At 40.0% G+C, this 23,149-nt stretch overlaps 1 protein-coding gene across 1 annotated transcript in view; it reads left to right on the top strand.

The window, feature by feature from the left end:
* The window catches only part of LOC306878865 (bone morphogenetic protein receptor type-2-like), a 28,448-nt gene continuing 5,299 nt past the window's right edge, over positions 1–23,149 (top strand). The window contains exons 1-11 of the mRNA XM_079431440.1: positions 1–731; positions 16,468–16,623; positions 16,703–16,870; positions 17,145–17,252; positions 17,356–17,447; positions 18,019–18,246; positions 19,006–19,120; positions 21,359–21,519; positions 21,645–21,792; positions 21,876–22,012; positions 22,116–22,285. Of these exons, the coding sequence (XP_079287566.1) occupies positions 656–731; positions 16,468–16,623; positions 16,703–16,870; positions 17,145–17,252; positions 17,356–17,447; positions 18,019–18,246; positions 19,006–19,120; positions 21,359–21,519; positions 21,645–21,792; positions 21,876–22,012; positions 22,116–22,285 (1,559 nt within the window). The 5' untranslated portion in view covers positions 1–655. The remainder of the gene's footprint in view (positions 732–16,467; positions 16,624–16,702; positions 16,871–17,144; positions 17,253–17,355; positions 17,448–18,018; positions 18,247–19,005; positions 19,121–21,358; positions 21,520–21,644; positions 21,793–21,875; positions 22,013–22,115; positions 22,286–23,149) is intronic.

The raw sequence follows: 23,149 nt of genomic DNA, 5'->3' as shown, positions 1-23,149 counted from the left end.
CCCGGAGACAATCTGAAGACGAGGCGTTTCCAGTCGCTGTCTGGTCTGCTGTGCCTGCTTGGCTCAGTCTTCTGTTGCCGTTCCCCTTGTTTGGAGTACGGACGAATAACGCAAAACGAACATTCCTGAAACGAAGATCAAAAGATAACGAACCCGAGGAATATGACGACAAATGGACATTTTAATAGTGGGGAGTCACGAAACGGATGTTACCCTGTACCACAAACTGTGTGTTACCATCGAGGAGACTTGCGGTCTCGGGATGTCCCATATAACTGCGCTAAACTCTGATTAGGCAAATGCATGGGGCGCCTGCTTTGAAACAAAGGGGGAAAACAAAGTTTGATGTGATTTGTTAAATTGGTTTGTTACAACTGACACAGACAGATTTCACAGTCATCAGCTGGTTACATTTGATGCTTCCTGCTGGAGGAAAAAAAGCAATGCAAAGGTTAATGCAAGACCTTTTTACTATTTCATTGCCATTCTAAAAGGAACAACTTGCTTTTGATGCTGTTTTGAAAAAAATGTGTGATGCTGGACTCTCCAAAGCACAAATATTCTTGCATGACTGCAGTCTGAAGCTTAGACAGCTGTACAACTGAGAATAAATTAGAATATATTGTCTTTGAAGAGGAGGAGAAAAGAAAAAATCATGGCAGTTGAAGGCCGAATAACAATTCTTCACGTTGGACTGATTGCCATGGTGGTTCTTCTGGGTCCTGTGACTGGTAAGTAATAGTTAACCGATAGTAGCAATAGAAAGAATGGCAGTAAATATCATAGAATTACAGTAAAATTGCTGTTCCACACCCTAGTTTCCATATCCCTCCATGTCTTCTCAAAGTGAAGGCATAATTATTTGTACACTGAGTGTGTGTGTTTGTGTCCTGCCAGTTTTGTGGTGAATTTATTGCCACCCACATCCATCAGGAACTCTTCATTTCCTGAGTGTGTGTGTGTTTGTGGATAAATAACAAAGCGAGTAGGTGTGTGTGAGGCAAGAGATCCACACTTTTTGTGTCCTTGTCTGTGTGGATGTATATATATAAACAATTGTGCCTTTGTATCTGTGTTTATATGTCCATTTAAATAGCTATATATCTCTCTTTTTTATGTATGTGTGTGTGTGTGTGTGTGTGCGCTCTCTGGCACCAGCCCCTGAGCTGCAGTAGAGCTACTGAGCATCACACAGATAAGATAAGAGCTGACCCTGCTTATGGTTCATGTGGGGAAAATAAAGGCTAAACACTGATTAGCCATTAAGACAAGCATGAAACTTAATTTCTCATCTTGCGGTTTGATGCTTAAATAGGCACATTATGGCATGCAGATTGGCCTTCTCCACAGCTAACCCTGCAGTCTGACCATCCGGGCTGGAACCAGAGCCAAATATCTGCTCGGACAGATATCTGAGGACAGTACGATGCCCAAGAACGTTAAAAGCTTGCTTATGTCCACTTCAGATTCAAGCCAGCCTCAGATTTGTAGATAGTGTAGTGCTATTAAAGTATAGTGTTGTAATTGGTTGTAGAGCAGTACCAAACTCAATCGGTCAGTCATGTTTTTACAACCACTATGTAGAACAATTTTATTTTTGCTACAAGGACACAATGATAGCTTGATTATTAGACTTCAACAATAAAACAATAAGCATTATGACTAGAGCTGTTGTCATTAACTAAATCTATTAAAGAATGTTTTCGGCTGGTGCCAATAGCCTCGTGGGCAGTGCACTGATATAGCGTTGTTGCGCTTCAGGTGTCCCGAGTTCAAGTCCTGGCTTGTGGACCTTTCCTGATCCTGTCCTCGCTCTCTCCCACTTCGCTTCCTGTCAACTAACTGTCCTATCATAATAAAGGCCAAAAACATGAATGTTTTTGGTAATTTAAATGATGCTGATATTTAAAATGTATGTAAATATTAGATAAAAAAATGTCAACTTAAAAAATTAGGAATGTTACCTTGGCAAGTACTAAGATTACTAAATGAAAAATGGAAACAAAAAAATCTAAATAGAAGTATAAATTAAAATGAATAAAAATGACAAAGGCACATTACAAACTAAAATTAAAATGAAAACTGAAAATATAAAAAGCTAATAATAAAAAAAAAAAAACCTTTAGTGCATAAGGGTGGGCGATATGGCCAAAAAAAAATATCATGATATTAGTCGATATCGATAATTATTAGACAATACATTTCACGTCTTTATTTATTTTAAGTTTAAAGGCTGAATTTTGAATCAGCCCCTAAGTCAAAGTTATAGAAACCAGACCATAAATTGTGGTTTTAAACCGCTTTTTATGGTCAGAACAAGACAAACACTTTTTGAGTTCTTTATACTTTTCCAGTCAATTTTCCTTAACAAAATAAATATCTTAATAGAAAACCATTGTTTCCTGTTGTGAAATTTCGGTGGTATTGGGTGCTGTTAGAGAAGCCATTTATCAGTAGTCACAAAAGTAGAAAAAATGATGTTCAAACTGTTTGTCTGTCTCTATTTTAAAGGTGTTTTCACACCTGGTTTCCACTTCAAACAGTCTGAGACTATTCCACTGTTTCTCAACCAGAGAAGACTTAAAATGATAAAAAAAAGGCCAAAACAAGCATTTAAATAAGCCAAAACAACAGAAAAATCTATATATTTCTTATAATTTCTTTTTGTTTTAATTCACCTCTTCAACAACTGTTTCTTCTCTTTGAAGAAACAGGATTCCCACTGAAAAAAAAAAAAAACTTATAATATATAAGGATATATAAGGAGGCCTAATTTTTACATGGAAAAGTCATGTAAAATTTATAATGTCTTAAAATTCCCTGGGCATTTTTATTATAATAAATATACATTTTTCTAGTTATGCCAAGCTCTAAAATATTGTATCAGGTAAAAATTGTGAGTAAAAGATACATTCACTCAAATCCTTATCCAGTAAAAAACAACAAAAAAAGAAGTAATGTGGCCTTTGAATATTGTTGTGGAAAATGAGGACCTTGTACTAAAAGTTGAGAACCACTTCTCTAAAAATGAACTGTATACTCAGGAGTGCTTTGCATTCAGAATGCACATTTTATTGTCAAAATGTGACCCCCTAAAACAAAGTTACTGTGAAAACACCCTCTGATTTCCCACTTCGCCTCAGTGTATCTAGTTGTTTCATTTTGACCTGGAACATTTTTCCATCAAACCTATGTGTGTGACAGAATATGTGTGCGTGCAATTTCCTCTTCTTTCCCCTTTTTTTGTGTGTGTGACGGTAATTTTGTGTGCTTCCTGAAATATTCACTGCGTTCCATAGTGTGGGATTGTCTGGGTTTTTCATGTAGTTTTGTGAATGTGTGTGTTTTTAAAACCATACATTAGAAATCATAAATCCCCAGCAGGACAGTAAGTATCTTGTTGGGATAGGGAAGGTTGTGAATTTGACTCTGTGAGTTGAGAAGCACTGAGACAATGTCCTTTCAATTGCGTAGTTCTGATTTGTTCTGTACTCTCTGTAGTATGTTGATAAGGGTGGTTTATCTGTGAAATTGCTTTGTTTACATACCAAGATTTAAAGGAATATTTCAGTCCAGAATGAACAATTTGTCATCATTTACTCATCCACATCTCATTCCAACTGCATGCTATTTTATTTTATTCTGTGAAATAGAGTGCTCTTTGGCAGAATATAAAAGTTTTGCATAGAAAAATTAATCAGTCAAAGTCTTCTTGTATGTTAAGTGGACCCAATAGTGAACCATGTGAGAAAAAACAGCTCCTTTTCATTCTGTTCCTGGCCTTGACATTGGACTCAGATGTCAAGATGAACACGGAGAGATTTGCTTTTTAGAACGCACAATATAAGTGAAAGGGGTTCAGTAAGCTTTAAAGCTTGCTTAGAGCATTCACACTATCAAAATTCGCGAAACAGGGAAATCTTCTGCAGAATATCAGAGTTTTGTGTTGGAAAGTGGATGATCAGTCAAACAGATCATTGGCCTGTCTGTATGTTAAGTGGAGTCAAAAGTGAACCCAGTGGAAAAAGAATCAAATTCCTTTTTTATATTCATTCTGTTCTTGGATTTGTAACTCAGATCTCAGACTCAGAATAAAGTAAATACAAAGCTCTCCATAATAGGATTTTCAGTGTAGTCCATTCGATTTGTGCACTATATTACAAATCTTCTGAAGCCATATCATAATTTTGTACGAGGAACAAAGTGATAATAGGGTATTAAAAATGAAATATAAAAATTCTAAATTCTGTCTGATATTGCTAAGCCAATTATTTTTAAGGCATGGTTGATAATTGAAAATGGCAAATATTAAATTCTATACTATTTTGTCTAAATTTAAGGCTAAAATTAACTATTTTAAATGTTAAATGTTATGAATGTAGGCATCACAGTATTATAATAAACAGTATGAAAAATGTATATTTTTAGATAATTGCTGAAGATTACATCTACCAGTGTTATGTCATTTGCTGTTTGTAAAGATTAAAGGGATAGTTCACCCAAAAATGAAAATTCTGTCATCATTTACTCACCCTCAAGTAGTTCCAAACCTGTATGAATGTCTTTGTTCTGCTGAACACAAAGGAGGATGTTCTGAAGAATGTGGGAAACAGCAGTTCTGGAGCACCATTGACTTCCATAGTATTTTTTTTTTTCTACTATGGAAGTCAATGGTTTCCCAAAACAGCCTGGTTACAAACTTTCTTCAAAATATCTTCCTTTGTGTTCGGCAGAACAAAGACATTCATACAGGTTTGGAACTACTTGAGGGTGAGTAAATGATGACAGAATTTTCATTTTTGGGTGAACTATCCCTTTAAGTGAGCGTTGATGAAAAGTTTTTTGGAAAAAAAGTAAAAATGTAAAAACAGGTTCAGTTTGAAAATGTGTCACTACATTTTTGCCAAATGAAAACTACAGAAAATGTACATATGTTTCCAGCTAAAATGAAAACTAGAGGCAGTAAAACTCCAACATGTTTTATTCCTTCTCACAAATTATCTCAGGGCTGATTATTAATTAATATAGACCTATTTTTTTGCAGTTCTATGTTCAGTTGCACAATACTATATGCCACATTTACTGTAGTGCATGATTTGTAAACTAATACGTTTTGGTGTTTGCATAACAGCTCCATATGTATGGCTTTTCTGTAGTAAATAAACTTACTTGGTTTGCATTCATATACAATTCTTGTGCAACATGAGTCACAATAAAAGAGCTCAAAGACATGCAGAAGATCTAAAATGGTATGGTTGCTTCAGCAAATGCATTTTTATTTATACATCATATTTGTGTTTGCCTAACAAATGGTTAGGTTTAGTGTACGTGGTGCATTTTTTTCCATGAACATTAACCTTTTAGTGCAACTCCCTGGACATTTAATTTCTGAACTAGCGTGATTTGTTCAACATCCTATGTAAAAAAAAAAAAAAAAAAAAACATTGCCACATTTATGTTCATCCGTTTTTATGTTCAAAATTGAATTCACTTTTAGTGCCACTCACTGGATATTTCACTTTGCAAAATGTGAGAGAAGCAACATAATATAATTTTGCAGAAATGCTTCCACAAGCATGTTTTTCCAGTGAGGTTAGGTTTGTATTAAAAGGGAAAATTAGTCATATTTGATACTGATAAATTAAAAACAATGTGCATCTATTGGAGGTTACAGTTTATTTTAAGCTGTCCTTGTGTAATAACACAAATAAGTACTGATTAATATTAATGAACAATTAATTAGCATGCATAATTTGTTTTACTAATTACTATAGGTATGTGTAACAAGGGCACTGTAAAATAAAGTGTTACCCTTTTGAATTATATATAGCACAGGAATTATAAGGACTGATTTTATGGTGCCATTTTTCATTTTTGAATTTGAATGAGTAAATATTCACAATTTTTGGGTGAACTATTGCTTTAGATGATAAAATATTTGCTGAATACATATTGCGGAAATTACGGGACAATGGTGAATGATTCTTATTCACCTCTGACTCACACTTTCTCTCACATACACATTAATATTTCTTATCATTTGAGTATTATCTTTGAGAGCAGCTGGGTAAAAGTATGGCTGGATGGACAGATTGTAGGAAAGGCAAGGGAGGTTTTTTGGCCGGAAGCATTAGATGTGAATCAGTATGTAGGTTGGGAGCACATTGCTGTGCTTTATAGTTCTGTTAGAAGTGGAGAGTCATGAATTATCCACTTCACTGAGTTGGATTTTGTTTGCAGTTATGCTGCTTAAGTGCTTCATAAACTGGATTGCAGGGGTATCAGGTTGCCCCAGTTATAATTTAATAATATTTTGCAGCTTTTTGATGAGGAGGCAGTAAAATGCTGGCATGGAGCTCAGCTACAGGAAAGTGAGAGTTCATGTGTTTAATTTGATGTGACAATGAAACATTTTAAGGCATATACTGTATATATTTCTCACTTTTCCTTTTTAACTTTTCTATACGCTGCAGCAAGTCAATTTTTATCTACTCTCCCTGTCAGAAACAGTCATCTTCGTGGATGCACATACAGTATACACACACTCTTCCTCCCCAGTGTGCGTGTCACTTGAATACAGAGAGGGATGAACAGACCACATTCATTATCCCGATATGTCAACCTGTGTCAGAGCTTCCCATTGGCTGAATGCTCATTAGGTTGATATGTCAGCCAGTGTCAGAAACCAGCATTGGCTGATGGTATGGTGGAAACTGAATTAAGCTTTTAGTTTCACAGAGTAATGTGTACGTACATTATAAATGATCCTGTGTACATCTATATACATATTACATATGTATACACCTGTTTTTAAATATCAATATTTTAGATTATATATGTATATGTACAGTATAAGGGAAAATGTACGCTGTACTGTAAGTCCTTTTTGTTTTTGATACTCTTTTAAAAGCCAATGCTTTTATCCTTCATGACAAATCATAATCATTATAGAGTTGTATATAATACAATTAGCTTTAATATTGTACTTTAAACAGTTTTCTTCAGTCTAAAAATTCTGGGTTGTTTCAACCCAACTTTGAGTCAAATATCGACTATCCCAGCTGTTGGGTTAAATTTTTACATTCAATTTTTAACCCAAATGTTGGGTTAGTTCATATTTGACTCAAAGTTGGGTTGAAACAGCCCAGTATTTTTTAGAGTGTATGTCACACCACATGACACTGTTGTTACACTGCAGAACATTTCAAGATATTTTGTTTTCAACAGTTAGACTCCCATAGATGTCATTCCAAACCTGTACACTCACAGAAAAAAGGTACAAAAGCTACCACTGTGGTACCCTTTACAAGGGTACAACGTTGTATCCTATTTACCCCTAAAGGGTGCATGCAAATACCTTAAAGGTACATACTGTCAGAGAACGACCAGGCTTTCCTCTCAACCAATTGCCACGATCCACGTCACCAGAGTTCTAATCACCCGCACCTGCACCTCATCAGCGAACAATCACCACACACTTAAAAGCACTCTCCTCAATCACAACAGTGTCCGATCTTGTTGTAACATACAAGGACCGACGCTCTCAAGACTCATAGCTGAGTATACTACCTGACGATACTTACCTGTTGAAACTTACCTCTTGTTCTGCTCCTCTTCATCTTCCCCATCCGCAGATCCAGACGCTCGACGACGGACACTGTTGTGGTTACCACTCACTGGACACGTATCACGGCACACAGAGCACTCCCCTGCACGCTGGAGGTTCCCGCTGTCATCATCCCTGTCAAAGACACAGTGACTGAGTTTATCCCGGCTCACGGGTCTCCTGTAACTCCATTGACTTCTACTCATCTCAAGAATACCAACCCCTCAGTTCTTCCGATTCCAGATTCACTATTAAACACCTTTGTTCTTTCACTAACCTGCTGTGTCTGACAAGTTCATTACAGAAGATCGGACCTGGACAGCAACATCATGAGTACAGCTGATCCCTTCCAGGAACTTGTCGACACACTCAAGAGGATCCTCACTCATTCCACCTCTCCTCCCGCACCAGCTCCAGTACCTTCTCCAGCCACTTCCGCATACAGCTCTTCTTCGCCGATCATGTTCGCCAGTCCCATGGCCCGACCAGCGCCGTTCTCAGGTGATCCCGAGGAGTGCAATGGCTTTTTGTTACAATGCTCACTAACTATTGATCTGCATCCTCAGATGTTCACCTCCGATCAAGCAAAAATTGCCTTTGTGGTCACCTCGCTCCGGGGACCAGCCCTCAGTTGGGCCGAGTCGATCCTGAGCCAAGCCGGTCCCGCAACACATTCCTATGTCCAATTTCTCGCCCACTTCAAAGAAGTGTTTAGCAGCTCACCGGGGGACTCATCGGTAGGCGAACAATTATTTAAGTTACGTCAAGGCTCATCGACTATCCATCAACACGCTCTGAAGTTCCGCACCCTGGCAGCCACGAGCGGTTGGAATGAGCCTGCACTACTTACTGCCTTCCGACAAGGCTTAAACCCCCGGTTGAAGTTACATCTCGCTGCTTATGATGATACTTATGGGCTCGAGAAGTTTATACAGCTCGCCATCCGCTGCTCGAACCGTATTAAGGCATGTCTTTCTGATACTCCCTCACCATCTGCCATTGCTACTCCTCCAACTTCCCAGCCAGAGGCCAGACCCTCACCGGAACCCAGGCAGACAGACATGTTTCGCTTGTCCCCCTCAGAACGACAAAGAAGAATCGCTAACAACCTGTGTCTGTACTGTGGTGACCCAAACCACCGAATCTCATCATGCCCACAACGTCCTACTCGACTTGCGGTGAGTGGCATCCAACCTACCTTTCCCAAGATGAACCCTTTAACTTCCAATGCACATCTGATAATAGACTCTACTCCACTCCCAGTTACCATCCTCCTCGACTCCGGCTCGGCCGGGAACTTCATCTCCGGCGATCTCTGTCGAAGGCTCGACCTCCCGATCGCCGCGACAAAGACCACTTACCAGATCCAGTCCATAACCGGTATGCCACTCACTCCCAATCTTGTTGAGAATTGTGTTGGACCGTTGCAGCTTCGCGTAGGGCAACTCCATCAAGAATTCATTCATCTGTTGGTACTGGAAGAGGCAACTGTTGATGTCATCTTGGGTCTGCCCTGGCTGGTGAAACACAATCCAATATTATCCTGGAAGTCTGGCGAGGTGCTAAAGTGGGGTTCGTCCTGTTTCCCTCAATGTTTCCCGTACTTACCTCGACCTACTCATTGGGCAACCGTTTCACTTCCCCTACATGCCACCACTATCGAGAGTCCTGTGGATCAAAGATCCGTGGATATCCCTTCTGAGTATTCTTCTTACAGTGACGTTTTCTGCCCCCAGCGAGCTGCCAGACTTCCACCGCATCGGCCATGGGACTGTGCAATTGACCTGGTTCCGGGTGAGCCTGTACCACGAGGAAAGATCTATCCCCTCTCACTACCTGAACAGAAGGCCATGGAGGAGTACATCGAGGAAGCCCTCCATCAAGGCTATATTGTACCGTCCACGTCCCCTGCTGCTTCCAGCTTTTTCTTTGTGGCAAAGAAGGATGGAGGTCTACGTCCGTGTATCGATTACCGTAAGCTCAACCAAATAACGGTCAAATTTCGCTATCCCCTTCCTCTTGTCCCAGCAGCCTTGGAACAACTCCGCGGTGCCACCATCTTCACCAAACTGGACCTCCGCAGCGCGTATAACCTCATTCGCATCAGGGAAGGGGATGAATGGAAAACCGCTTTTGTGACCCCTACTGGCCACTACGAATATCGGGTCATGCCCTATGGCCTCGTCAACGCCCCTTCCGTTTTCCAGGGGTTCATGCATGAGGTGCTCCGGGAGTTCCTTCCCCGGTTTGTGTTGGTCTACATTGATGACATCTTAATCTACTCCCGGAGCCTGGCCGAACATCGCCAACACGTTGCGGAGGTCCTCCAGCAATTACGAAAGTTCCAGTTATATCTGAAGGCCGAAAAATGTCAATTCCATCAAACAACCGTTCATTTCCTGGGGTACATCATCAGTCATGGTGGCATTCGCATGGACAAGGGGAAGGTGGAAGCCATCACCTCTTGGCCCCAACCCACTACCATCAAGGAACTACAGAGATTTTTAGGATTTTCTAACTTTTATCGTCGCTTTATTAGTAACTACAGCACCATAACCAGTCCCCTCACTGACCTCCTGAAGGGAGGAAAGAAATCTCTCCATTGGGGCCAAGATGCGACCGACGCCTTCAACCGCCTTAAGGAAGCCTTTACGACCGCACCACTCCTAGTCCATCCCGAACCCAATTTACCCTTCACCGTAGAGGTGGATGCCTCTACTACCGGAGTGGGTGCGGTTCTCTCACAGCAGCAGGGGACCCCTCCGAAACTCCATCCATGTGCCTTCTTTTCTAAAAAACTCAGCCCGGCGGAGAGGAACTACGACATCGGAAACCGTGAGTTGCTAGCTATCAAGCTAGCGTTAGAAGAATGGAGACACTGGTTGGAGGGAGCCAACCACCCCTTCCTAGTCTTAACAGATCACAAAAATCTAGAGTACTTACGAGACGCCAAGAGGCTCAATCCTCGTCAAGCGCGGTGGGCGCTGTTCTTCACTAGATTTGATTTCAAAATTTCATACCGTCCAGGTCCTCGTAACATCAAGGCTGATGCCCTGTCCCGGGTTCACTCTCAAGAAGAGGTCTCCGATGAGCCCGAGGGGATCCTCCCTACCAACATTATTGCCAGCCCCATTGTATGGACCTCTCCTCCAGTTGTCTCCGATCCTCCTCCGGCCAATCCGCCGGGCTGTCCCCCGAATCGCCAGTATGTACCCCGGACTCAACGCACGCCTCTCATCCACTCCTCGCATACATCCATTGGTACAGGCCACCCAGGGGCCAACGCTACTCTCTCGCTGCTAAGCGATCGCTTCTGGTGGCCAAACATGGCAAGGGATGTGAGGAGGTTCGTTCAGGGCTGTCCCGACTGCGCGATATCCAAGAGCTCACGTCATCTCCCTGCTGGCAAACTGGTACCACTACCCATTCCCAATCGTCCATGGTCACACCTAGGAGTAGACTTCATTACTGATTTACCACTCTCAGATAAGAATACCTGCATTTTCGTCATCATTGATCGCTTCTCCAAATTCTGTAGACTCCTTCCTCTCCCTGGACTACCCACCGCTATACAAACTGCCGAGTTACTCTTCAACCACGTCTTCCGCTACTTTGGAATCCCGGAGGACATCGTCTCCGACAGAGGACCACAGTTCATATCACGGGTATGGAAAGCATTCTTCTCTCTCCTAGGTGTGACCGTCAGTTTGACCTCTGGATACCATCCTCAATCCAACGGGCAGACTGAACGCAAAATCCAGGAAATAGGGAGATTCCTGAGAACCTTCTGTCACGGCCGCCAGAACTCCTGGAGCCAGTTCCTAGGCTGGGCCGAGTACGCTCAAAACTCCCTTCGGCAAGGCGCCACTGGTCTCACTCCCTTCCAGTGCGTACTCGGTTACCAGCCTCCCCTATTCCCATGGTCAGGAGAACCATCTGACGTACCCTCGGTAGATCACTGGTTCCGGGAGAGCGAGGGAGTCTGGGACTCGGCTCATCACCATCTTCAGCAGGCAGTGCGCAGGCAAAAGATCTCCGCCGATGCTCGTCGCTCGACCCCACCTGATTATCATCCAGGACAAAAGGTTTGGCTCTCCACACGGGACGTCAGGCTGCGCCTGCCTTGCCGCAAGCTTAGTCCCAGATTTGTTGGCCCCTTTACCATTCTGGAACAGGTCAATCCGGTAACCTTCAAACTACAACTACCTGCACACTACAAGATCCACCCCACATTCCACGTCTCACTCCTCAAGCCGTATTTTCCTTCTGTCTCCCCAGAGCCTGGTCCGGTCGAGGAACCCCCTCTCCCTCTCATCATTGACGACGGTGCTATCTATAAAGTCCAGGAGATTTTGGATTCCCGGCGTCGGGGTGGTCAACTCGAATATCTAGTCGACTGGGAGGGGTACGGCCCAGAGGAACGCGCTTGGGTTCCCAGGGATGATATACTTGACCCGGATCTATTAAGTGAATTTCATTCCAACCATCCTGATCGCCCTGCTCCTCGAGGACGAGGTAGACCACCACGACGCCGGGGTCGGCCCTCAGGAGCGGGCCGTGGAGAGGGGGGTACTGTCAGAGAACGACCAGGCTTTCCTCTCAACCAATTGCCACGATCCACGTCACCAGAGTTCTAATCACCCGCACCTGCACCTCATCAGCGAACAATCACCACACACTTAAAAGCACTCTCCTCAATCACAACAGTGTCCGATCTTGTTGTAACATACAAGGACCGACGCTCTCAAGACTCATAGCTGAGTATACTACCTGACGATACTTACCTGTTGAAACTTACCTCTTGTTCTGCTCCTCTTCATCTTCCCCATCCGCAGATCCAGACGCTCGACGACGGACACTGTTGTGGTTACCACTCACTGGACACGTATCACGGCACACAGAGCACTCCCCTGCACGCTGGAGGTTCCCGCTGTCATCATCCCTGTCAAAGACACAGTGACTGAGTTTATCCCGGCTCACGGGTCTCCTGTAACTCCATTGACTTCTACTCATCTCAAGAATACCAACCCCTCAGTTCTTCCGATTCCAGATTCACTATTAAACACCTTTGTTCTTTCACTAACCTGCTGTGTCTGACAAGTTCATTACACATACTGTATTAGTACCTAAAATGTACATTCAGGTATTTAATGGTACATATTTGTACCTTTTGAAAAAGGACCACCCTAGTGACAGGCTTAATGCATGGCTTTTCCTTCGGGAGCATCAGTGAGCGTTTGAACCTTCTGTAATAGTTGCATTTGAGTCCCTCAGTCGTCCTCAGTGTGAAAAGATGGATCTCAAAATCATACAGTCATTGTTGGAAAGGGTTCAAATACACAAAAATTCTGGAAAACCAAAGAATTTGTGGGACCTGAAGGATTTTTCTGAAGAACAGCAGGAAGTTTAACTGTTCAGGACAAACAAGAAACTCATGAACAACTATCACTAAACAAAAAAATCACAGCTGTGGATCATTCAGATAACAACACAGTATTAAGAATTAAGCTTATGCATACTTTTGAACGGGGTCATTTTTATAAATTCAACCATTATTTTCTCTTGTGGACTACATCTTATCGTATTCAGGTCAGTACTAAATAAACAATAGCATGCATTTTGTATGATCCCTCTTACTTGGTAAAATAATCAACATTTTGCAGATTCTGCAAGGTGTATGTAACCTTTTGACTTCAACTATATATACAGTATGTATATTATACATAAAAATATATTTATTAGTCTATATTGTTAAATTTGAAAAGTATTTCACAGTTCATGATTTTAATGCAGGAGAATTCTCACATTTTTTAAAAAATTGACAAAATTACTCAATATTAAAACTCAATATTTGTGGACAAAATATGGCCGTTGACTTTCAGAACAGTAACATCACAACTGCTTTTTGTATACTTACTATATGTGTGGACATACTTTAATAATACATGAAAAACATGTGTTTGTATAGCCCTGAGTGTATGCATGTACACATGTCTGCTGGCATAATGCAGCTGAGCTGTGACGCGTTTGTGTGTGTCTTTGCATGCACTCTCAGGGTTAGTGTGTGGGTTTAGTAGAATAGAGCCCCCTGGGTAACTGCTCAGTTGTGTTGCTATCAGACCACATTCACATCCTCCTCCACAAGCAGACCATGAGCATAGAAGAGAGTGGGAGGGGAGAGAGACATACCTCTATGGACATCATAGCTAAGGATGACCTTGGACATAATCTCCCAAAGTTGAGCTCCCTTCCGAGATAAGCGTCATCTGCATTCCTCATTGATAGTGTCTTCAAACTGCAGCCCTTGAGAAAAAACAATCATCATGCATCACCTGCATAAGTTCTCACAAATCCTGTCTGGCTAAGATATTGCATTCTCAAAACAACTGATGGCCACAGAAGAACACCAGTCTTATCCATACCCAGTTTTTTCTTCTCTGCTACTGAGTACCTGTTAACATATCATAATCAGCCCCCCTCAGACCCAGACAGACAGAATCTATCATGTAGTAAGGCAGGTCTTCATAGACCTTATTGTAGAACCCTGCTGAAAAAAACAATAGAAACCATCGCAAAAAGTCTAATGGTTTCCACTGCAGATACCATTACAAAGATTAAAACCATCAACTTTTAACCATTAAAACCATTTTAAAAAATGGTTTCCTGTAGTGTGTTTTGTGACGTATTCCATTAGGATTTAGTGGTTTTAACAAGCCATCATTATAGAAGGCGACCAATTACCAGTTGAGACCAACATTCACCATTACAGTTTTCATTAAAACCTGTACAATTCCCATTATAGCCAGTAAAACCATTACAAATTCTGTGATGGTTTCTATGGTTTTTTCAGCAGGGAAATGTTAATGTCAGACAACAGAAAATAGACATCAAATCAGATCAAATAGAATGTGGGAGTTATTTTTGCCACTTTATAGGGCTTGAACAGTTAAATACACATACTTGTATGTGTCAGAATGCCCGTCTTTGTAAGTATCCTTATAAACGCAGTAATTTATGTCTTAAGTGAAAGTAAACAGCTGAGAAAGAGAACACATGTGGCAGTATATTGGATCAGGGCAGCTTTTAAAGTGACAGCAGTCTAATATTACTGCTCTCTGTCATTCATGTTAATCAAACAACAAAAGAGAGACAATCTCTCATTGATCTTGACTAAATCACTTTTGTAACTTTTGTTTTATACATTTGATTTCTTTATACAATGTATGTAGCATTTTTTATTTATTTGTTCTACTAGTTTTTTGGTCCTATTGCTTGTAATTAGTTTCTTATTCTTTTTAAGTAGCATTGTCATGTAATTGGTGTTAATTTTTGTAAAACCAATTAAACGTAAGACCTTGAGTGAGCTACTGCTTTTATGAAACTACTGGCTTGTTTGTATTGTAAAATTTATATTAATGCACCAAGCTGCCAAAAAGAAGATGATCATATACAGCAGTGGTCGGCAACAGGCGGCCCGCGGGCCAAAAGTGGCCCACCAGCAATAATATCTGGCCCGTAGCCAGATTACTTTAATAGCGGCTGGTTCTGAAATAGATCTGTCATGACAGTAACAGTTACTCACAGTCAGAGTAGGCTATGTGAGCGGAGCACGAGTGGAGCAGTGTGATTTTGAATGGAGCGAGTGGATTTTTTTAAAGTGGGAGCGTCGTGGTTTTCACTCGCTCCAAGAGCGCTCCATCACCGCTCCATCACGAGTACAATTCATGCCAACGACCCGTAATATAACTGCATATTTTGCAAGAATTTACATGTTAAACATATTTAGCTAGCTATAGAAGAAAAGGATCACTTAAATCAGAAAGAATGTGAAGGCTATGATGACTGCAGTGGACATGAGCGGGAAGTTATATTTCTCAAGGAATTTATTTGTTCCTTCTGAATATTTTCAGCTGACAGCTGACTTTTTTTTTCTCATAATTGCGTGATATAAACTCGCAATTGTGAGTTAAAGTCATTAAAGTCGCAATTCTGAGAACATATCAGTCTTTCTTTTCCCCCTCAAAACTGGACTTTAACTCGCAATTCTGACTTTATAACTCGTAATTGCGAGTTTATATCTCACAATTCTGAGAAAAAAAAAGTCAGAATTGTGTCAAAAATCTGTGGGGAAAAAAGTCAGAATTGTGAGATAAAAAGTTGAAATAACCTTTTTTTTTTATTAAGTGGCGGAAACTGGCTTCCATAGAACTGTGATATTTCAAACATACTGAAATACTTTAGATGCAGAGCCATGTTTCTGATATCAGTGAGCGCGGAACGGATGATTATTAAATGCTCGGAGTGCGGAGGGGAAATTGTTGATGCTCCACTCCGCTCACATACTCTGATCGGACACCGCCACACAAACGTGGCTTTTTGTTAATGACTGTCGCAGGATTTTACACAGAGTAACAGCTCACTACCAGTTACAAAATACACTGTAACAGTCTGTCACAGGCAATTCTGGTTGCATTTTTCATCAATTAATATCTTAAATTATCCTTTGACTATGTTCTGGCCCGCCATGTAGTGGTGAATTTTTTTTGGCCCGATGCCAAACTTACTTGCCGGCCCCTGATGTACAGTATACATATAGGCCTATATACATATATATGAGAAAGAAGTAATTTAATTTTGTGAATACATTGGCTTTGAACAAGGCTCATCTGATCAGATCTTCTTCTCATTTTTTATAATATTACATTAGAAAAACATTAAATATATATATTTTAGAATATTTACAGTCCTTATATTTTGGAAATATCTAGTTATTCATTCTACCATTCTATTTCCTAATCCTTGCATAATGCTATGTTTTTCTTTCGTTCTCATTTCAACTCTTCCTTTCTTTGACTTTTAAGCTGCACAGAGTGAGCAGAGGGAGTGTGCATACACAGAAAAGCCACATGGAGAGGGGCGTGTCTTTCGTGAGAACTCCACCATTCGCTGTAATCATGGAGGTCACTGCTTTGGACTCTGGGTGAAAAAGAATAATGAAATTCTGATAAAGAAGCAAGGTATATAAATACATTCCATGCATACACACACAAATAACTTTACAGTCAGTCTCACCTTGATTTACTGCATTTGAAACAGGTTGCTGGGCAAATGTAGGTGAGTGCTATGACCACTGCGTGGTGACCAGCCCACCGTCAATGGCCAAGAATGGAACGCTTCGATTCTGCTGCTGCAAAAAAGACATGTGCAACCTGAACTTCACTGAGGACTTCCCACCTCCTTCCCCCACTACCGTACAGCCTCTACGTGAGTGTGTGTGTGGTTCATAGACATAGAGAGAGTGTTCAGCAAATGGAAACAAATGAGTTTGAGTGAAAGATGTTTTTGTACTAACAGTAGGTACAAATGAAAGACGGGTTGAATATGACTAATTATTTGCAATTATATTATTCATTTTTATTTATAAATAAATAAATTGTTTAATTATTAATATTAATTAACAGCACTCTGGCAAACTATTTGTTAATCCTAGTTCATTATCTGGTCCATGATTTAACATTTTGTCTTTTAATCCTTCAAGATTCCCGCCAACTTTACAGAGAGGAAGCTGTAGTTGTCGCATTAGCAACTGTGTTCATGGTTGCTGTCCTCATCATTCTGCTTTTTTTCGGCTACCGCATGCTAAGAGGTGCGTTGCTGTAGTGATGTTATGATGCTTTTCATGTATGATTCAATCCTGCCAATGAAATTACCTATGTGCATGTGGATTTATATACCCGTGTGTATTCCAGGACGTGGTAAACACTCTCTGCATACCTTGGATATTCTGGAGACTGCACTTTCCCCTCCTTCTCTGGATTTAGACAACCTAGTACTGCTGGAGGTGACCAAAATCATTTTTTCCGCCTCATTTATGCAAATAAAATAGTGTATAAACCCCTATGGAAAATGCGAGTACTGATGAAGCCAATACTCAAGCAACATAAACCCAGTAAAAATAAAATGGTAAATTGTTTTTGATTTTATTAAAAATCATGTAGCGCTGTGATACTATAATATAATTGAATATATAATATATTATTTGTAAATATTAAAGTGAAATAAGGACATTTGTAATGACAAGTCACAAAATAATTATATTTATCTTTCTATTCATCAAAGAATCCTGAAAAAATGCATTCATTTTTACAAAAATATTAAGCGGCACAGCCGTTTTCAACAGCGATAATAAGAAATATTTCTTCAGCACCAAATCAGCATATTAAAATGATTCCTGGAGGATCATCACAGGAATAAATTACACTTTAACAGTTATTTTAAATTGTAATAATATTTTATAATATTAATGTTATTTTTGATCAGGTAAATGCAGCCTTAGTGAGCATAAGAGATTTAAAAATTCTTACTGGCACCAAGGATTTGAACATTAGAATTTTTCTTTCTGTTCCTCACAGCTGATTGGCCAGGGCCGGTATGGAACAGTGTATCGTGGTTCACTGGATGACAGATCTGTGGCAGTTAAAGTTTTCATTTCTGCTAACCGGCAGCAGTTTACTAATGAGCGTATGATTTATCGCCTCCTCCTGGATCATGAGAACGTAGCACGCTTCTTAGAGAGCGAGGAACGTGTCGGAACAGAAGGCCGTACAGAGTTTCTCCTCTTGCTGGAGTTTTACCCGCATGTGAGTATCACAAAAACACTGAGGAACCCAAACTAGCCGCCCAAAAAGTAGCAAACACAAAAACTCTAGTCTAATTCCAGATTGCTTTTCCTCTCAGCCATTTAGTCTATTCCTGTTTTTTTTCTCACATTCCTTCTTCTCTACATCACAGCTCCAAAAGTGCAAGCGTACGCATTTATTTTGTGGTTATATTTAGAGACCCGAGGGATCTGATGTCATGTTTGATCTTGTGGTGACAGCATCTCACAAGTGTAATGCGATATCTTTGGATATTACCTAAAACTCGCCTATTCTCTTCCTTCAGTTTTCCTCTGGGACTTTTTTCATCCTCTCGTTCTTTTGTTTTTATACTTGTGGAACATGGAAAAGGTTACAATTTAGCAGAATGTCCTCATTTTACCTCTCGCCGCATACTCCCACCCACAACACACTCTCGATATTATGGAGGAAGAGAGAGATTATTGACTGAGCTGAGAAGTTTTCAATTATTCATAACCGTGGGCTTTCAGCCTGTACTTCCTGTGGGCTAACCTCAAGCCAGGTTGCCATAGTGACAGGAGGCATCCCTGAGTCCTGAAGTATCATGGGAGTGCATTAATCGTGCTGCTCCAGTAATTTTGAGATACACCGCTGCTTTTCTTTCTTGCTCTGTGCTTTAATCTCGTCCTCCCTCGTCCCCCCCCCCCCTTTCCCGTGCGTTCCTCCCTGTACTTTGCAGATGATTTCCTCTGAATAGAGTACTCCCTCTGTCTTTCCCAGGGCTCTCTGTGCACGTATCTGAGCGGGCGGACTGTGGGCTGGCTGAGCTGCTGTCATTTGGCTCTCTCTGTCACCAGAGGGTTGGCGTACCTGCACACAGAGATACAGCGAGGGGGTGAGAAAACAAAATAACAAATAAATTCCTATTTCAGACTCTTCCAAACCCGAGTTCTTTCCTCTATGAAATACAAAAGCAGAATGTTGATGAATATAGTGGCCACTCTTTTTCATGCAATTATGATATACATTACTATTCAAAAGTTTGGGCCTTTGGGGTCAGTAAATTTTTTTGGGGTAAATATATTCATATTATAACGCAGCAAGCATACATTACATTGATCAAAAGCAAAAGTAAAGACATTTATAATGTTACATTTCTACTGAAAATTATTGAAAAAATCTTCTAAAGGGGTCATATGACGTTGAAGAACATTATTTTGTGTGTTTGGTGTAATGCAATGTGTTTATTCAAAAAACACATTATTTTCCACATACTGTACATTATTGTTGCTCCTCTATGCCCTGTCTTTCTGAAACGCACCGAGTTTTACAAAGCTCATCGTTCTGAGAAGCGTGCTCTGATTGGCCAGCTATCCAGTGCCTTGTGATTGGCCGAATACCTCAAGCGTGAGACGGAAATGTTACGCCCCTTACCGTATTGTGATGTCGTGTCCCGGTGCGACGACACAAAAACAATAAAACTCATAAACGTGGCATTTGTTGCATCCAGTGGGGACATAATTACTGATTATAATGACTTATACAGTCTTTTTACATGTTGCGTTGCATCGCGCCACGTAAACATTACCATGTCTGCATTTGTGATCGGAGAAACGACAAACAACAAGCACTACTCTACACTACACTGCCTTCTTTCATTGTGTAAATATTTGCAACAAATTTTGCAAATCTTCCCACACCGTGACGTAGACGTGGGGGCGTGTTTAAATGAGCTGTTTTAGGGGGGCGTTGACGAGTCTTAACTTTTATAAAGAATAACTCTTTGGTTTCGAGACTTTAGTCTTTGCAACTTCAGGGATCTTATCTATGCACAAACAGCTTGTAACACTCCAAAGAGAAAGGAAAACTTGAAATCGCATCATATGACCCCTTTAATTCATCAAACAATCCTGAAAAATATTACTGTTTACAAAAAAATATTGAACAGCACAACTAGATTACTAGAGTAATGGTAGCTAAAAATTACAAGAATAAATTATATTTAAAATATATTCATATAGAAAGCAGTTATTTTAAATTCTATAAATTTTTCACTATTTTACAGTTTTTTACTGTATTTTTGATTAATTAAATACAGCCTGCGTGAGCATAGGAGCTTTCTACCTTTCTAAACTTTTCAAAGGTAGTGTGAACTGGATCTCAGGCTGTCAAGCTCTAAAACAGATAAAAGGTGACAACTATTTAAAATACACTTTAGATTTTAAACATGGCGAATGGATGTGATAGTGTGTGTACTTTATTTATAGCTTCAGTCTGAGAAAGCAGGAAGGCAGGGATGGGGTGTAATTCTCAATGCATTTTTTAGTTTTCTTTGTCTTTGTTAAAGTGTGAAAGGCTCTAAAAGTGTTCAGATTTGATTTAGTTTAAAAAAATGCATGGAAATGAAAGGCACAAAGACTGCGACAGAAAGAGAGACTAAAGAAAGAAAGAAAGTGATGCTATGTCTTCATCTTCAGTGCAGTCATCCTGATATATAATGACAGACCCTTTTTTAACTCTCAGAAACTGGCCAAACTTCCAAATACAAATGCACACTCATATATATTGTCATATACAGTATTATTATATAACACAGTGGACTGGCTCTAAAATGTTTGGATGGGCCACTTCCAAACCAATATTGGTTTTTAAACAGACATTAATTTCACAAAATAGTGACCACTAACTATGACATTGTAGAGTTTAATGACCTATATTACCTATATTATTAATCAGTAAATAAATGCAATTATTTACTGATAAAAAAAAAAATACATTAAAAACAAAGATAAAATAAACATATTTAATAAAATAGTAATTATTTATTTAATTATATATTTCAGTGTCTTTTGTAAAACAGAGGAAACAAATATAAGCTATTCAAAGCTGTGCATTACATTTATTTACTGTGTTTTTTAAAGTGTTTAAGTATCTGTGCCTAACTGGACCACTTACATTGGTAAAATCCCTGCTACACAGGTTATTTCTGGAGACACAAGTGGGTCCTAGTGCTCTCTAGTGGTAATTCTGATATTATGATTCGCTCTCATGTAATTTTTCTCTCCTTCTTTCCTCTCTCATCCCACTCCCCCTCAATATATATTTTTCTTCCCTCTCTTCTTCTCATTGTTAGATGTGTATAAACCGGCCGTGTCCCACCGGGATCTGAACAGTAGGAATGTGCTGGTGAAGACAGATGGCTCGTGTGTGATCAGTGATTTTGGACTTTCCATGATTCTGACGGGAAAGAGACCGCCTGGGCATGGAGAAGAGGACAACAGTGCCATCAGTGAGGTCAGCAAACAACAATTTAGACTGGTCCAGTCTGATCCAACCCAGCAAAATCTAAAGCAGACCAGTGATTTGGACAATAATACCTGGGACTAATCATATGTTTATCTCTTTATCTCACTCAATAGGTGGGTACAGTGCGATACATGGCTCCAGAAGTGTTAGAAGGGGCAGTGAATCTGAGGGATTGTGAGTCAGCGCTGAAACAAGTGGATGTTTATGCGCTGGGTCTGCTTTACTGGGAGACCTTCATGCAGTGTGCAGACCTCTTTCCAGGTACCACACACACATGTACACGTGCAGATCTTTCCATGTTACAGCTGCTGTTTTTACTCAATAAAAATCTTCTATCCCACTAGGTGAGACTGTTCCAGCGTTTCAGATGGCGTTTCAGGCAGAGGTTGGTAATCACCCTACCATAGAAGACATGCAGGCACTTGTGTCCCGAGAAAAAGAAAGACCCAAATTCCCAGAGGCCTGGAAAGAAAATAGCCTGGTGAGAAATTAAGATGTGAACACACACAAATGCAGCTTATCAACTCTTAGTGGACTAAAATAGATTTGTTGATGTTAATGTATGTGTATGTGTTTATCTACAGATGGTGCACTCTCTGAAAGAGACAATGGAAGACTGCTGGGATCAGGATGCTGAAGCCCGACTGACGGCTCAGTGTGCAGAGGAGAGACTTGCTGAACTGCTCCTTATCTGGGACAGGGAAAAATCAGTCAGTCCTGCTCTTAACCCCAGTACTGCACTGTTTAACCATAGGTAATCAATAACCCATATTTACTATACAGTCACAGGTAATCAAAAAGCATTAATTATTGACCACTCACTGTACAACCACAGGTAATCAATAACCAATATTTACCGTACAATCACAGGTAATCAAAAAGCAATAATTATTAACCACTCACTGTACAACCACAGGTAATCAATAACCAATAATTACTGACCACTGACTGTATAACCACAGATAATCAATAACCAATAATTACTATTCACTCACTGTACAACCACAGGTAATCAATAACCAATAATTACTGACCACTGACTGTATAACCAAAGATAATCAATAACCAATAATTACTGACCACTCACTGTACAACCACAGGTAATAAATAACCAATAATTACTATACAACCACAGGTAATCAGTAACCTATAATCACTGACCACTAACTGTATACCCAGAAAATGATCAATAACCAATAATCACTCACCACTCACTTTATAGATTCAGGTAATAAGTAATCCTTACTTAATAATTACTGACCACTCACTCTACAACCACAGGTAATCAATAACCAATAATTACTGACCACTGACTGTATAACCACAGATAATCAATAACCAATAATTACAGTCCACTCACTGTACAACCACAGGTAATCAATAACCAATAATTACTGACCACTGACTGTATAACCACAGATAATCAATAACCAATAATCACTGACCATTAACTGTATAACCAGAAAATTATCAATAACCAATAATCACTCACCACTCACTTTATAGATTCAGGTAATAAGTAATCCTTACTTAATAGTTACTGACCACTCACTCTACAACCATAGGTAATCAATAACCAATAATTATTGTACAACCACAAGTAACCAGTAATCTATAA

This window comes from Barbus barbus (assembly GCF_936440315.1).
Source record: "Barbus barbus genome assembly, chromosome: 13".
NCBI lineage: Eukaryota > Metazoa > Chordata > Actinopteri > Cypriniformes > Cyprinidae > Barbus > Barbus barbus.
The sequence above is the reverse complement of the archived record's forward strand: the minus strand, read 5'-3'. Positions and strand labels throughout refer to the sequence as shown.